Source organism: Thermobia domestica, chromosome 6 (genome assembly GCF_964235325.1).
Source record: "Thermobia domestica chromosome 6, izTheDome1.hap1.1, whole genome shotgun sequence".
NCBI lineage: Eukaryota > Metazoa > Arthropoda > Insecta > Zygentoma > Lepismatidae > Thermobia > Thermobia domestica.
This window is the reverse complement of record NC_137459.1, coordinates 70,462,220-70,480,384: the sequence shown is the minus strand read 5'-3', so window position 1 is coordinate 70,480,384 and position 18,165 is coordinate 70,462,220. Positions and strand designations below refer to the sequence as shown.

The 18,165-nt window shown below is 35.7% G+C and overlaps 1 protein-coding gene across 4 annotated transcripts in view; it reads left to right on the top strand.

The window, feature by feature from the left end:
• LOC145687684 (uncharacterized) overlaps positions 1-18,165 on the top strand; it is a 131,598-nt gene that overhangs the window by 95,007 nt on the left and 18,426 nt on the right. For all 4 annotated transcript variants that reach the window (XM_081761142.1, XM_081761140.1, XM_081761141.1 and 1 more), the window contains 3 exons: positions 4,629-4,685; positions 10,056-10,085; positions 15,934-15,984. In XM_081761142.1, coding sequence (XP_081617268.1) covers positions 4,629-4,685; positions 10,056-10,085; positions 15,934-15,984 — 138 coding nt within the window. The remainder of the gene's footprint in view (positions 1-4,628; positions 4,686-10,055; positions 10,086-15,933; positions 15,985-18,165) is intronic.

Here is an 18,165-nt window from a genome sequence, read left to right as displayed (position 1 = left end):
ATATATAGTTAGGATAGACAGACTATTAGTAATGTGTCAGGGAACTTTTTGATAAACACTACCTTGTTCTCAAATAATAGTGCAGTATTAAAATGAACTAGATGGTATACAATCATTTTGAAAAGTTAGTTTTCCTACTTCATGAATTTGGACGGCCAATTGACTTTTTTTAATGATAGGTTTTATGATTAGACTTGCCTTATTGTTATTAATTAATTATTTTAGCTGGACACAATGATTCTATAAGAGGTATAGTTACGTTTGTAAGATTTGCATTACATTTAAACAAGTTAACATTGCAAATTGTTTTATTTGTTATCCTGTGATGCTTTTGTTTACAGTTAAGGTTCAAAGCATGTTGCATGATAGCTATAGTTCCTTTTATGCAGTGGTTCAAAATGTTCGTGGATAGTTTTGGGTAGTGATTCCTGACAACAAATAAAAGAATAAATTCTAGCAAAAACAGATTGAAAATAAGATTTATGATCTAGTGGCAAAGGAAGACTTTGACAGTGACAATTTAGAAATGTAGTAACAGCAAATAACAATAATAATAATAATAATAATAATAATAATAATAATAATAATAATAATAATAATAATAATAATAATAATAATAATAATAAAATAAATGAATGGTGGTCAAATGCGTAACAAATCGTATTATAGAATGAATTAATACTCTCTGTGAAAGCTGTTGTAGATAAATATAAAACTGTTATTTTTTCACGAAAGAACAAATTACAGCTTTCTACCAACTTTCGAGATTTTTGAAACCGCCTATACACCAATTCTACGAAAAGAATTTTCTAAAATCGTTTTGATTTTTCGTTTGGTTATATATACCAACGTCTCTAGCCCTTAAATAAATAACTGACGTATTTGCTTTGAATCTTTCTGTTTTATTGTTTGTTGGAAAGCAGAGATGGAGTGGTTCAGTGGATCCTGGGTCAAGTAGATCCAGATTTGTGAGTGGGCCAGTGTGTCGTGGGTCAGCAGAACATAATCCATTACAATCCACCCACCATGACCAACTCTGCTCGGTGGATTGTAGACAGACATTTTCCAAACACTGATGGATTTGTCTACATTTTACTTTCAAGGCCTCCATATTTCTTCCTTTTTCATTGGTTTCTATGTAGTTATCTGAGATGAGGATATCTAAATGAGAGAAGAACTTCAGGAACTTTTGGATATTGATATTCGTAGTTGTAATAATAACAACAGGACTTACTACTTGCCTCTCGAGATAAATTTTACACTGTTTTCCCTCCTTATGTTGTCCTATTTTACCTTGATTTGAGACTTTCAAATTTCATTCTATTTTCCAATGAAAAGTATCTGTAATTCAACAAGTAAATAAATATTTATGATAAATAGATTAAAATTCAACGTAATACGGCTTTTGACGAACACTACCATTTTATATCGTAAATGTTATGATCCACTGGCATTATAACAGAGCGGTGCTTGAACGAATGACCATAGAAATTCAAACTCCGGTTAGTAATAATTTCACAGTCTTGTTTTATTACAAGTAAAAAATATTTAGTCAGTGAAGAGAAGAGCATGAATCATGAGTCAGAATTGATGATAATGTGTTTTGGTGGGTGGTGGGTCAGAGTTGGCCCAGTGCGTCGTGGGTCACAGTGGGGTTAGGTCAGTGGGTCTTGGGTTAATATTCGTTGACCCACGTCATCTATGTTGGAAAGCACATTCTGAAGTTTTGAAGTAATATTTTACATCATTCTTTTTATTTTTATTCTGCTCCACTATCGATAAAATTTGTACCTATATTCAGTTCTCATGTTGACAATAAAATACATATTATACTTCAATGCACTGTATATAGCTTGATAAACAAAAGTAAGATTACCTTCATTTTGATTCTGCTTCTTTTACTCAACAAGGATGATCATTACATCTATGTTGGAGAACTCATATTTCTTATTGGATTTCTGTACTTGTTTAGTCTACTGTAACGAAATTACTATATAACAATATTACTAGTGAGTAAAACAGGTAATAGTTGAAGTTTCTTTCAATGAGATTCTTTATATAGCTTTCTTCATGCATTCTTCTAGAAACAATTGACATGTAGGACTAGTTTCCTATAGTTTCATTTTCTCCTCTTAATTTCTGGAATAAGACTAATACGTGATATATATATATATATATATATATATATATATATATATATATATATATATATATATATATATATAATTATTTGTATTATTTCATAATTACTTCAATTTGCAAGGGCAGATGCGATTTCATTTTGTAAATATTCACCAGGCAATACATTTAATATAATTGGTTTATTAAATGTAACCATTCTTCCCTTTGATCGTTTCAAGTTCAAATAATCACTGAAAAGTAATAATAATTAGAGAACGGACGTTTAGGCACTAAAAATATGGAATATGAGCTGGCAAATCGTACTTATAATTTGATTTAGAGAATAGGCAGAAATGAACACTGAAATCTAACTCGTTATTTTTAGAGAACATCTTAGAACATCTAGAACATCTTAGAACATTTCTAAAGAACACTAAAGGAAGAAGTATACAGTTCTTTCCATCTGCGTCTAATAAATATTTCAGCAAGTTTTGCAGCATTTTACCACACGCAACAGTCTGAAGAAAGGAATTACTGGTCACTTTTGAATTAATAGATAAAACATAAACTGTATTTTAATTTGATACATCCTGGTATTCCACAGTAGTAGCATCTCAGGTTTTGCCTAGGTGTGGAGGTGTGGAAAAGAGACTAAGACTGTCCGATATAAGCAGAATTCCACATTTCCCGTTAGTATATTATTATACTGACAATTAAACTGCATGTTTAGAATTCTCAGACTCAGTGAGGAAGTTGTCCCCTGAAGGCCCATTTGTGCCGTTATGTTGTGCTACAGCAAGAAGGAATTTTGATTTGCGTAAGCGCGAAATTTATAAAGAGAGAATAACATGTATTTCATTTTGCGTAACCAATGCAATGTCTAATTAAAATATTCAAACGGCGTGTATCAGGTATACGTGGTGATTTACCATACTTCTTAACTATATAAGAATATATATTTGTATAAATACCTCATATTTCCTTCATAATACTAAACAATAATTTTAGGAATCATTCAAAAATGGATCAAAAATTGCGATCTTGGTCAAGAATTTTAGTAATGATTTAAAAAATGCATCAAAAGATTGCGATCTTGCCCAATAATTAGTTTTTGGATCAGGGGACACAAAATTTTCAAACGGACTCAAAATCGAGCTTTCGTTTTTTTTTTTTTTTTTTTTTTTACGGAATAAGCACATCATAATGAGTTAAATGATAGTTTGGGATTAGCTACATTGTATGTAGTTCTCCAGATACAAGGCCTACAAGAAAATTTTTGATTAAAATAAATTGTATCTTTTATCCAAAAATGGAATGCTTGTGTAGGAGAGCAGAATTACAATCAATCTTCATTTTAAAATACAAAGTTGCAAGATTCTGTGAGCTTCTACTCGGTTCACAAGGCTGTATTTTCTTCATACTCTCCGACTTGTGGCCACTAATCAACATACACGGATCATAAACAGTATACTTGGACTCAGAAATGAGCGGTCAAGCTGAAACGAGAAATCAAGATTACGGAGTTCATACAAGAAGCAGAGAAATAATATCTTAAGAAGATAACAAGTTTCAAAATTATCTTGCAAGACATAAAGAATACATCATTAACTCCTTCAGTGTGGGTGGCGTATATATACGCTTTCATTTTGCTATGGCTCTTTTGTATTGCGTATGGCGAATATACTTGCCCATAGTATGAGTAATGTTATCCCGACAATATTTAGCGAGTTTGCGCTCAGCTGGTTTCAATTGTTGCTTAATTAAAAGAAGAAGACAAAAAAGAAAGAAATTAAAATAGAGTTTGGGCTTCGTCAAATATAGTTTTCATTCTTTGTTTTGTTTGAGAGCAGACAGTACAATAATGGCTTCAAAACGATATTTCAACGATGCTGACATCGAGAAAGAGTTATCAATTAGTGATTTTGATGTAAATGATTTTGAAACAGATTTAGAATCAACATCCAAAGTTCTCAAAAAAAAAACTACACTTTACAGCGGTTCGTATCTGAAAATTACGCACTGAAGGGGTTAATTTCTCCAAAATTTTACACTAAAAATACCACCACTAAATTATTGTTGTATCGGTTTATTGAACGCAGAATTATGAAAGAAATGACCTAAAGTTAAGAAAAAAAGTGCTCGAATCATTTTCCGTTGCTGGGGTCTCATTGGTTCGTAGTTGCTTTTCCTTGAGGTAATAGGCATAACGGAACTTTCTATGAATGGAATTTTTATCGAAATAGAATTAGACGTTTGCTCCCTCCGTCTGCTCATCTCTCTTCTTATTCGTTTCTTCAATGCACGATCAGAATGGGAAACGGTAGTTCAATAACCAAAAATTATGAAAGCAATAACCAATGAACGATCATCCACAACCCTGAAATAAAAGCTACATAAAAATAAGGATACTACTGGTCTGGTAAAGAATTCTAGCTATATTGATGCTCTTTTATGATGCTAAAATATCTCAACTTGTAATAATAGCGCATTGCACTTTACTTTTGCAGAGCACTGATGAGACTGACACCGAGGATGAATATGAAAATCCTCCCAAAATGCCAAGGGTAAGTTGGTCAAATTTGTATCTAGTTTACGTCTAGTTCATATCTAGTTCAAATTTATGTCAAGATGGAACTTTCATAAGTTCCATCTCTTTTTATGATACGGTTAGTTGCAAGATATTTGTTACTTTTTTAAATTCAATATGTGTTATTATCCCTACAAGTCCCTTACTTCTATTGATAAAGACATTGAATTTTTATGCAAAAATATTCCATAGTTCAAATAATTTTAACAGTAGTGCGAATATCATATATACAGGGTGTTCGAAAATTATCTTTCCAAAATTGATTGCGTATAAGTCTGAAATGGGGATAGATAGAAATGTGTGGTTTGTCGCGTAATGTTCATACACACAGCTCTAAAGTTCTACTGGTCGTTTAACAGAATTCAATATGTGCGCCATCTGTAGCAAGCACGATATCTAAGCGATATTCCAGCTCGCAGTTTCTGCAGGTCTTGCACTGGGATCTTGTATATATCATTCACAAAGCTTCAAAGGAAAAAAAACTTCTAGTGAGGTCGTGTCCGGAGACGTTGAGGGCCTGGCAATGGGTTCTCGTCATCCACTCCAGCGACCTGGAGATGTGTCGTCCAAAGCCCTCCTAACGATCACGACTCGGTGAAGAGGGGCACCATCCTGCTGCAGCAGTCTCTCAGGTTACAGGTGTTCGACCTGTGAAAATGCAAACTGTTCCAACATGTCCAGATAAAAAGTCGTGGCGATTGACACCTCTGCAAAGAGAATCAGTCACACCACATGGTCCTCAAGCAGACCCCAACGTACGTTTATCTTTTGACTGTCGCACACAATTTCTTGGCTTACGTGGGGGTTACCCGAGCCCTATATCTGCGCATTGTGTCATCGAGGACACATGAAAGCATGCTTCTTCCGAGAGCATCAACTTTGACAGAAAGTCTGGGTCCTCGTCGACGCGATTGAGAACCACAATTGCAAATGCTTTGTGCTTTGGACTGTCGTCAGGTTGATTCAGTCGTTTGTGTAGCACTATGTGCAACGTGGTTAGTGGTATCTCAACGGTCGAGATTTTTGACGCATTGATTTGGTTGGGCTCCAGAGAAATGCCTGTCGCACTCATTCCACATCTGCTTCACTCATGCTCAGATGTCCAGAACTCGTCCTCTTCATGACACTTCAGGTTTTCTTGAACCTCTTTTACCACTACCGGACGGTCGGACATGTTGGGGCGTGCGACTGTAACGCGTCCGAAAGTTCCGCTGGACCTGGGTGGCAGATTTAATCTCCATTTGCCATTCTACACACAGTGCCACCTCCTGGAGGGGGGTCATTTTCTTCAGTGCTTCACCTGCAAAGACAAAACAAAAATAAAAGAAATTAGAGAGAGGAGACCTGTTGGAAGTGTAAGTATGGAGCAAAAGTTTAGGTGTGTGTGTGTGTGTGTGTGTGTGTGTGTAAACATTATGCCGCAAGCCGCACCTCTCTCTCTATCCCCATATCTGACTTATACGAGATCAAATTTGGAAAGATCATTTTGGAACACCCGGTGTGTATATATATTCCATATATTAAGATAACTGATTCCGTTGTGGTTGCAAAAAAAAAAAGAAAAAAGAAAAGAAAAAGAAAAAGAAATAAAGAAACACGCAAAACACACATTACATGCAACGAACAACGGTAATTATATTAACAATAATCGAACTTACTTTGTTATATGTTAATGAAGAGATTAAAACTATTTTCGTAACATTTGTAATTAACACAATTTCTACTTAATTTCTATGATATTATTATATAAACACAACTTACTTTTAAACTTAGTATGGTCCTGGTCAACGAAGTTTCAACAAATGTTCAGATCGCAGATTGGGGATAAAATAAATACATTTATTGAACATACATCAAGGGCAGTCCGTTCGATCTTTAGTGAGCCATATGGTTTGGATCCCACTTTAATCTTTAGGTTCAGGTCTCAAATAGCTATGTGCTGAAGGAACGTTGAACTACAAGCCCAAACAACCAAGTACAGTGCTATTCATAATTAATTTACATTGGAATACTGTTACAATTCGAAAACATTTATTCATCCGTATTAATATAAAACCTTTGTGGCCGAGGTGAATTGTTGGATAGAATCAATTTCTAAATTAACGAATTGAAATGTTCAAAATTTATTCCGGGAGATTTTATTTTCTACTAATAAAATTTATTATGCGATATATATATATCGCCAATAGGAAGTTTCTTCTTCAAGGTAACAGCTCTACTCTCCTTCTATTCCCACTAAGGCAAACAGTAAATACGTATGAAAGAAAACTATTCATTTCCAGATCGTCTCAAATATCCGCAAGCCTTCATAAATTGAAGGTAATGAATACTCCAAGTCCGCATCTTACTAACAGGAGTAAGTTTAAGGAAAGATACCCGCAAGATTGAACCTTAAAAGTGGCCGTATTGAAAATTAAATATAATGAACCACATACACAACTTTCATACAATGGGGGCAAGGTAGAGAAATGAGTCAACACCAAAATTCTAGTAGGCTTACATTTATTTAACCCTAAGCAATATAAAGTTATAACAAAGATAAATGAGTTCCTCCGTGGCTAAGCGGTTAGCGTACGCGCCTTTGGCGTGGGTGGCCCGGGTTCGATTCCCGGCGGGAGCTCATGTGGTTCGGATTCCACGTAAATCAGTAGGTCTACGTCTCATATAGCCTCGCTGCTGAACGGGACGTTACACTCAAAATCAACTCAACTCAACAAAGATAAATACGAACAACACAGAACACGTAATAAAAGAAAAACAATAATTGCCCTGGAAGCTTGCACTCAGTTTACGAAGCTATAGCGCCCTATCTTCTTTATGTTCTCCTACCTGTGCTCACTAACCATCACACAAAAAACACCAATGCTCTGGTCGCAGTCAAAAATCAGCGATTGAGCTGAAAGGAGAAATTTAGGTTAAGGGTTTTTACACAATGAGCAGCAATTTCACTTCCTAATAAGTTGCAAAATTGTTTTCCAACAAAAATTTAGGAAACATGATTTATGGAAACGATTATAAATATACGGTAGTTTTTCCTAAACATTACAATAAAAAGGTATTACTACTAAGTCATTGTAGATTGCTTTATTGAACGTAGAAATCAGGCATTACTACTCAATATAACTCATAAGCAAAGACTTGAAACAAACTTACTTCCATTCCGTCTTAATAGATGCTATAAAATGATGAGATATAAAAGAAATGCAAAGTTCAATTAGAAACTAACAAATGAAGATACTTACAAGTTAGAATGATTAGATAACCTTCAAGGATATTGAAGTTCACTGCCGATTAAAATCTTGCTAAGACAGAGATGTAATTCTAGCAAAATTGTAATTATAAAAATGATCTAGGTTTAAAACACTTACCACGGTATCATTACTGATAGCTCAGAAGGAAAGCTTTTCTGAAAATACATACGACCAATAGTGAAATAATTTTCATGCCCAAACGTACGGAAGAGAATATAAAACTTCTCTATTCTAAGTAGTGCTGTCGTGTCCAAAATGATTGTCGCATATCTATAACTGTCTTCCTGTATAAATATAATTTGATAATGATTTTGCAGGATACTTTTAATACTGATACTATTATGTGTATAATCGGGAAATATATATTTGTGGTAAATTACATATGAAAAGAATTATAAATACGAAAATTAGAATGAGTAAAACAAAATGTTGCTAAATGGACAAGAAAGTTTTTATTTTCGTTTTATTGTTCTTATTTGCTGCTCTTTTGACATGAAATTCGCCACATACATGTCTTTGCCGATTATACACATACTAATATTATAAGAAATACCGGGCGAATTCGTTATCAAATTTTATTCCTGCAACAACATATTTATAGACATGCGACAATAATTTTGGACATGAGTGTACATAAAAGAGAAGATTCTAAAACTCTCCACATAGACTTGGATACGCACATCAATCAAAATTGAGGGGCTGAAAAGAACAGTGATGTAAGTGACATTATTATACGTTTGAGATATAAGCAGTTGTATACTTTGAGACTCCTTCAGAATTCAGGAAAATCACGTATTCTGTTTAAACAAACACAATTGAATAGCTCCAGTAGTTTGCTATTGTATTCTATAAACAAAGTGTGTTTACTTGCGTACTGTTCAAACATATTTGCAATGTAATTTGATTTCCATGTCACTTACACCAATGTTCTGCAAACACTTCCGCTCATTGTTGTTCAATAAACACGAGTATTTACGTTTGCATGATTGTTTCTTGAACTTTGGTACCTTTACTCTTTAGTCTAGATTAAATAATAATAATAATATATTATCATTGCGTGTGCAAACGATCTTAGACAAATACCTAATGTGGGCCGACATGCCTACATGGACAACAAGCGTTATTAGCTCACTATGCATCTAATATCTTACCTTCTGCATTAGGATCATACTCTGGATCATTATCAGTATCTTCCAGGCTCTCCTCTAAACCTATACCAATTTCATCCTCCTACAACACACAAGCTTTCTCAACGATCTCTGTGTAACTTACACCACATTTGCTCTGACAGCAAGCGTTTTTTTTTTTTTTTTTTTTGTGTGGAATGTTAGTTAACCCAATCCTCTACAGAGGGCAGCAGAACGCAGATATCACTTACATCTTGTTCCCGAAACGCATCATCGTTCCATCGACTTACCAAACGTGAAACTCCATTTTGTTCCACAGAGTCACTTACACCGCTGTTCCTTTCAGCCCCTCAATTTGAAAGCCATCTTAATATTTCGTGGTAGTTATAGTAATATTAATTCAGTTTCTGAGACTGCCTGCTGAGTGAATATCATCTTCAGATTTGCTACATAGTATAAGGTTTCATTCTTCAATTCAAACCTTTCAATTGGAAACTAGATGTCAGTGCAACTATAAACTCAGATAACTTTAATCGCCTACCACACTGGAACTTTCACTTGGAGGCCAGGTGTAATTGCAACCATAAACATGGAAACATTTATTTCGATAAATTTCTACAATTAACGTTACAGTGGATGACTTTTACGTATTTAAGCACTATTTTAATAGAAGTTTTAAGACTATTATTATATTATGTAAAGTAACGAACAAATTTATATTACTAACATTATTGTGAAATAAATCATGATAGTATTTAAATATAAAGTTTATAATTATTTTTCTAAACATAAATGAAAGATAAACTACACACTAAATATGTTTAAGCGATCAGATATATCTTATCTTTTAGGATTTCCCACAGATCTTTTTACAGTTATTTTTTTTTTTTTTTTTTTTGTTTATGAATTGACAAGAACTCTGACTTTTAAATGCTTATTAAAGCACCTGCTTATTTTCTTTCGTTTCAGCTTCAGTCGCCAATGGAGGAGACATCTGAGGTCAGTTGATACTTTTGAATTCATAGAAAGTACTGAATATAAATTTTATGTATTTCTTAAAGTAAATTAATTTCAGAAAGCCAATAGCTATTTGATGTACTAAAGGGCATTAAAACTAAGTTATACTAGTGACTGGATTAAATATATAATATTCTAATCTGACAAGCGGAAAGCAGACTTTTGAAAATTAACTTTGGGGCCATATTTCTTGAGGTAGTAGTGCACATTTAAAGTATGAATATTACAAACTGGGAGAGCGCAATAGAAGCAAATAGCGAACAAAAAGCGTCTTAAAGTTTCCGACTCGCCGAATATATGATACGGCGCGTTAAGTTAGCAAGTGACGGCATAGCAGAATGAGGAGCATCTGTACCTCACGTGCAAAGAGTCCCGTGCAACAAAATGTAACCTATTCCGTAAATATATTGATATCACTAGTTATATTATGGTTACCACAGTCGTTGTATAAAAATGTTCTTTACGCTTCATGTCTATATCTGTGGACAATGTCTCAATTACAAGCGGAATGAGGGGAAAATCGCCTTTGGTAATACTATATGTATGTTATAACCAGGGGTGTCATTTAGACTTCGCTTGAAGGCGGACAAGAGCACCATCGACATAATACTTACGTTTTGTACTAGTATATTAGTAGACAATTCATTAAAGCATATGTATTCTTCAAACTCTTCAGATGGCAATTGACTTCTCTTGTTCCAGTAAATGACGCCACTGGCTACAACTGTCATACTTCCCCATGCTATTGCCGTCTGAAGAACAATTCAACCCCCCTTGCAAAAATCCGGTTAATTCGCACATTGTTTACAAATATAGACACGAATCGTCAAGAACATGTTGTACATAATGGCTGTGGTTACCAGAATATAACTCGTGAAATCAATACATTTACGGAATAGGTTACATTTTGTTGCTAGTTAACATGGAATATGGCAAGGTTTTACAACTGATTTGAACATTTCTATTGTCTTATGCATTATAAACATATGATGAATTAATATTTTACTTCTAGTTATAAATGGCTACTTTATTGGTTAAAGTAAAAACAAAAAAGACTCGAGCGGAAATCGAGCCCATGATCCTTTGCACGTGAGGTGTAGATGCTCCTCACTCTGCCACGCCGTCACTTGTTATCTTAACGCGTCGCAAGTTGGAAACTTTAACATGTTTTTTCTCCGCTATTTCTATCTATTACGCTCTCCCAGTTTGTATTATTAATACTGTAAATGTGCACTACTCTCTTGTGAAAGATGGCCCCGAATTTCATTTCCCAAAATCTATTTTCCTCTTGCGAGTTAGCGTCTCGTTTATGAAAAAAGAAGAAAGAAATGCTTTTCATTTTAATTACAAATCCATTATGCCCTTCCCGCTGTTCTAGTGGCAAAAAATGCAATCTTTGGATGCACGGATACCGCGTTTGATTCTCGATGGAAAAATCCTGAAATTTAAACGCATTACTGTGGTTCGAATTCCACCTTAAAATATTGGTCTACGTCTCATATTGCCTTGGTGCTTAAAAAGAACTCCGACACTACTCCAACAAATGAAGCATTACCTAGTTAAGAAATTAAAGTGCAATGCATCAAGTAGGCTTGGCTATCTATTGTACTGTACTTGCATGTAAATATATAGTTATATAATGTATACACTGTCCAGTCAAAACATTACGAGCACTTACCTAATACCTGGTATATCCACATATGGCTCGCAAGACAGTAGTAATGTGCTTAGGTATGAAAACAATGAATTCTTGGTAGGTGGTTGGAGGCATGATATACCTCATCAGCACACACAACTCACTTAAATCCTGTAAATTCGTGGAGGGGATCAATGGATTCGAATATAAAGTTCAATATATCCCAAAGCTGTTCAATCGGGTGAGTTTGGGAGCCATTGTAGCAATTAAAATTGAACACTGTACTCCACGAACCATTGCAACACAACGCTAGTCCCATGGCAAAGAAGCTTTGTAGTGTTAAAAGTTCCCATTCCCAGCTGGAAATATAGTTGACATGAATGAATACACGTGGTCAGCAATGACCTGCTGATAGCTTGAAGTCACCATAGTGACCTCCACGCATTACTGACCCCATGGATGGCCATGTGAAGGCTTTCCAAATATAATGGAGCCTCCACGACCTTTCGTCATCCTACTCTGCACGTCCCGAACAGTTGTGGGCGACGACGGATTCTAACTCGACCATCGATGTGAGATACGCAATGTCATGATTTATTGAGCCATGCAAACGATGTATTATTAACTGCCGTCCAATGACGATGGGCACGTCACCATTCCATGCGTTATTGATGATGCCATGTGGTTAACATTGGTACACGTGTGGGATGTTGGCTAAAAAAAAACATATCTAAGAGCATGCTTAGACACATTCGTGGTGTTTTGTTCACTTGGTAAAGTATCTTAAAGACTGTTGTTTATTATGCCACAGTTTTTGCCCTATCCTCTTGTACCAACTTTAACAATCTATGACATCTGACATCTTCAATGATATGTGGCAGTCCTATGTCTTGTGGTTTGGTGCTGATTTAATAGTACTTTTCCCACCTTTGGAAGACACTAACTACAGCAGCTCATAAACATACGACAAGTGGTGTCGTTTCTGAGATGCTTGTTTCTTGTCTGGGCCATATTAATCTCTGATATATAGCCAGCCTTCCTCACTCTCTGAATGAGCAGTATGCTGAATGATCTAGTGAAATCCCCGTCACCGTCTGGCGAGTAATCCTGCTGTGACCCGTGCCTCTTACATAAGCTCAACGTCTTCTTTCGAAAAATAGAAGGTGGGCATAATATTTTGGCCAATTAGTGTATGTTTCAAAATATTAAAGTATACAACAATTATGTAATAGAGCACCATCAAATTCAACCTTACTTTTAAAATGCATTTTAATCATGTAAACAATTAAATGTGTCCGCATGTTTCTACGAGAAACGTTTTCTCCACCCTCATCCTCCTTCACGACCTATTTTTCATTGTTTCATGGTGAATTCGTTCTGGCAATAGTAGGTATGTATTATCTGAAGCAAAATTTCCATCCCAAGTTTCGTTCTTTTATCTCCAGCAGTTAAGAATGGAGTGCCATCAATTTGCCATTAGGCAATTTGCTGCGGCACCAATATGTTGTTCTACGATATGCGTAAACACCCAAACATTTAAAAACACTCAAGAATAAGGTTTCTGAAACTTTTTTGAAAATATACACTTTTTTCTAGTTTCAAAACACTTGATGATCAAGTCAGATATTACAGGGTTACGCAACAGCCGTTTCCCGCTTGGGATTATATTTCATAAAACTTCATCTTATTGTCATCCTTGGGTACACGGGCAATATTTATTTTTAAACAATTACAAGTTCTGCATCTGATTGCTTAAAATATCTGTTGAGCAGCATAAAATCTTTCAAGTCGCCCTTTAGGAGGTGGAGCATTTGCAAAATCCTATCTAATCTGCAAATAAAGGTACAAATATATTATGAACACAGAATTTCAAAGCTCTATGCTTAGTAGTTTTGGAGATCTGGAGAGCGGGAAAAAATCTACGACCTTCTTTTTAATCCTTTATAACTCTATTATCAGCACATGGAGAATATTTTTTTACAAAATTTCAACAAGTAGATTTCTATGTATCTAACTTCTTACTCTCCCTCCCCGCTCCAGTCCTATCGTATAAGCGTTGTTTACCCAGAAAGTACATACGTGGCAAATTATAAAGAGTGCAACTTGCGAATTGTACGCTTGAAGTTAATCTGGCGGCAAAATGACTTACATTCGTCAAGAACAAGCGTCGTTAAATCCTTCCCTTATCCACCCTTTTTGGAATGGAATTTCCAATATTCGTACAAACAAATATATGTTTGCATTATGTTTATTTAAAATACCCATAGGAGGTAAAAATAATAATGTTATTGTTATATAATAGACACAATAATTTTCTCCTGTCTCTTCTTCGGGGGGTAAACTTCCTTATTTATTGGAAATGGGTACAATATTTGTATGAATAGATAAACGAGAACTTACTTTCTTGCCTTTACAACCAGCGAAAGATAAAAATACTACCTTTCTACCGATCGTTCACAATACAGAATTTCGGAATATTCCTCTCACAACTTAAGAGTGAAATTTTAAAAGTTCCTGCTAGTGAAAAGAATGCGTGTTATGTGTATAAAAATATACCAGATGTACGTTTGCATCTTTTGTGACTTGCTCCCCTTCGGCGTTTAGCATGTTGAGTTCATTTCCGCAATTTATGTTGGGATTTCCAACATTCACGCAGTAATAATTGCAGCAGCTGGGGCAAATTTTGTGTCCATGGGGCCCCTGGACAAGGTGCCAGAGTCCCTGCTTAAAGGCTACGGAAAAGGAGTGCATAGGACCACCATCAGAGCCCTAAGACCACCTAGGGTACATATGATCACTTTGATCCACCTCAGAAGGGGCATACAGAGCCTCTTGAAATTTCTCGTTCACTTTTATGGGTATAAAATTAACAAAAATATAAATTTCGGAGGTTTTTGATCTATGTTATCCTCTTTGATTGGGTCTTATGACCTTATGTGGTTATATGAGGTTTATTCCCTTTCATAGGACCTGGGCCCTGTCTTAAAATTTAGGAGGAGCACCTAGGACCCCACTCTTAAATTTTGGAAATTGCCAAATTTTAAACTTTGGTATATTAGTATAGAACCATGATATGGACCTCTGTAAGCTTTAAGGGATCATCTTGTTCCCTTGCATGGGTAAAAAAATTGCACAAAAAATGAAAATTTGGAAGATTTTTTACCTATGTATCCTTTTTGATGGGACCTTGTTAACTTGTATGGCTATATGGAGTAAATTTTCCTTTCATAAGGCATGGAAACATGCATGGTCCCTTTTAAATTTGGGGAGGTGTACATATGCACACCTTAAATTTTGGAAATTGCCAAATTTGATATGGTAGTATGTGTACTTCATGATTCATCTTGCTCCTTAAAATTAAAGGTTATTGAACTCAGGGGTTATTACGTTGTGGAAAAGAGTACATTAACACATCTTGGAAATGTATATCGGTTCACCCTTAAATTTTGGAAATTCTCAAATTTTAAGGTAACGTAGGAACTCGTGATTTATTTCGTTTTCTAAATTGCCAAAAATGACCTTCTCTTGAATGATGATTTATTACTACGTTATAGACATTACACCCTTAGGCAAAAAAATAATAATAATAATAATAATAATTTTGGGAGATAAAGTCTGCATTCGTCGAATTGATTGCAAATTCCTGGAGAAATCCTTATGAATATTACACTGAGCTTCCATTATTCAAATTTCCTAGAGTAGTTTTGTGCCCTTAGTATTAGCCACTAGACAGCTTTGTAATAGCAACCACAATATTTTATCGGTTCGTCTTTTTGAGAAAAATTTGGGTCATGGAGTATTAATATCAAACTTTGCATATCAGAGAAAATATTCACTCAGCTCCATGCACGTGAAATTTGATTGGTTGCCTACCAGTTCCCTAAACACTCACTCGCTTCTTATCACGAAAGTGACTGTTATTGACTTGTGTGTCATGTTTGAGATTGATGCGGTTTGAATATATCAGTCCCTATAAAGGCAGAGAAAGCAAATAGAAGATTCTTGGTATCAATTTGGCATTTGCATGTTGTTTTAAAACAAAACGATCATATTCATTGAGGTTCCAAATATGATGAGAAAAAGTACTATCTTAATAAAATGTATTTACACTACATATATAAATTTACATTATTAGGCCCTATTTTCTAATCTTATCCTATCTAACATAAGCTAAAAATTGTTGTCTCATTTCAGAGTCCCATGTCTGAAGATGATGATCAACCAGCTACTAAGGATGAGGAGAAGGTACGAAATGAGAACGTTGTATTTATTTATAAAGGTAACCAAGAAAGTTCTGTCGCTTTGTCACCCACTACATTCGAACATCAATATGTCTCATAAGGCGTACCTGGAGGGATCAAAAACTATATCCATCAACATAGACGACCTTCTGCCAACGTTCTGGAATGCCATTGACTCGATCATGGTAGAACTGCGTGGTCCGTGAAACGAAGGTATCAAGTACATTTTGCACTCTACTAGGGATTTTAACTGGCGTCCTCTAAGGTGATTGTCCAAGAAATGGAACAGGAAATAATAGGACGGTGCAATGTTCAGGGAGTGTAGTGGATGCAATAGTGTTTCCTATTCAAGGTGTAGAATGGTGTCCCGGGTAATCCTAGCCACGTGGGGCTTAGCGTTGTCCTGTAACAAGAGGATCCCTTTGCGATTCAGAAGTGCTAGCTCCAGTTTTTTTTTGATACGGTTCAACTGCTGATAGTACACAGTTGCATTAATGCTCGGATCAGCTGGTGGAAGTTCCCGTGCACTATGCCACGAACAGTCCACCAAACACATAGGAGGATCTTCTCGTGCAGTACCAGTTTCGGCTGTTTTGGAACCGGTTCATGGGATGCTAACCAATGATGACCGCACTGTGGAACTTCGTACAGAACCCACTTCTCACCTCTTGTCACAACCCTGTCCAGAAATGGCTCCTTCCTCAGATGAGACAGAAAAGAAGCACATGCACATTGCCTTCTGCTTGCGTTGTCTTCTTGCCCGGAGTCGAATCATCGACCCAACTTGTAGTGCTTCCCAAGTTGATGGAGATGCTGCTCAATGGTTTATTCACTCACACTGAATTGTAGTCCCAGTTCCTCACATGTCTGGCCACTGTTCGCCTCAATTGCTGCCTGGAAATCTTCCTTTTGTACACGTGTTGCTCTTCCGGTACGTAGTGCATTTTCAAGTGTTTCGCCATCGTCCTTGAAACTTGTTAAACCACTGCTTCACTGTCCGCGTAGTCACGACACCCTCACCAAAGGGCTGGTACATCTTCCGCCCCGCTGCAGCTGCGTTTGACTCCAGTTTGAACTCGTGTTGCATACAAGTCCTTATGATTCTCTGTGGAGGTACCATGTTCACTCTGTCCTTACGTAAGTTCATGGTGGAACTGAATTGCCACAATCAGGTAGTATGATGGATATACGCACATCAACAACTGATTTCCGCCTATCTCCATTCGCATTAAACTCACAGTGTGAGGGTCAATTGAACACAAACCTCCACAAAAAGCGACAGAAATTTCTTGGTTACCTTCGTATTGCGTATCAGTTAACCATTAAGCAAGTTTGGGAAAATGTCTTAATATTATCTGCTCCCAATTGACAATTTTTTTTCAAAGTTGAAATATGGTTATTTGTTTGATAAGACATATCGTTTTTTTTTTTTTTTTTTTTTTTGTCTGAGGAAGTTCTCTACATTTCAAATTTCCGATTATCTCCTCCTAGGTAATTACCCATAGAACTTTGAATCTTATTTCATAATATAGAAACAGAACGTATGGAGGTCATTTGTTTTTGAGGTTACACAGAGATACACCTCTTACAAGGTACATTCGAGAGGTTTCCCCTCGGGATTCGTGTAAAATTGATTCAAATGCAAAGTTCTCCGCAGCCCATTGTGTATTGTACTAATTTTAGCGGCCAATACCGGTAATTTGTACATTTATGGGCCTTCATATATCGAAATTCAATCTTTCACTACTATAATGCTCGGACACAAAATTGCTTAAAGTTTCTTTAGATGTAACTGAGCATGAATGTGGGCACATGCAAAACAAATATAATCAAGTACTGTTTCTCTCATACATGTTATCTACCCCGGCCTTCATCTTGGATTCGTCACATTAAATTCAACTTTCAATTTTTCAAATGGGAATAGGTGCAAGTGATACATCAAATTCATGTACAATTTTCTCGGAAATTTACTGGTATAATGAATTTTACCGTAGCTTGTACCGTTTGGAAGGTATTGCATGTTAAATCCCTCCAGGCACTTCGCGAATAGACATTGCAGAGTAATATCAGTTACACTTACGCTTTTGATGTTGAAAAATCAAAATTCCTAACTGAAAAAATATTGTAGATATGAACAAATTCCTTGGAACATTGGTGTCATAATCTTATTACATTTCCGTGAGTG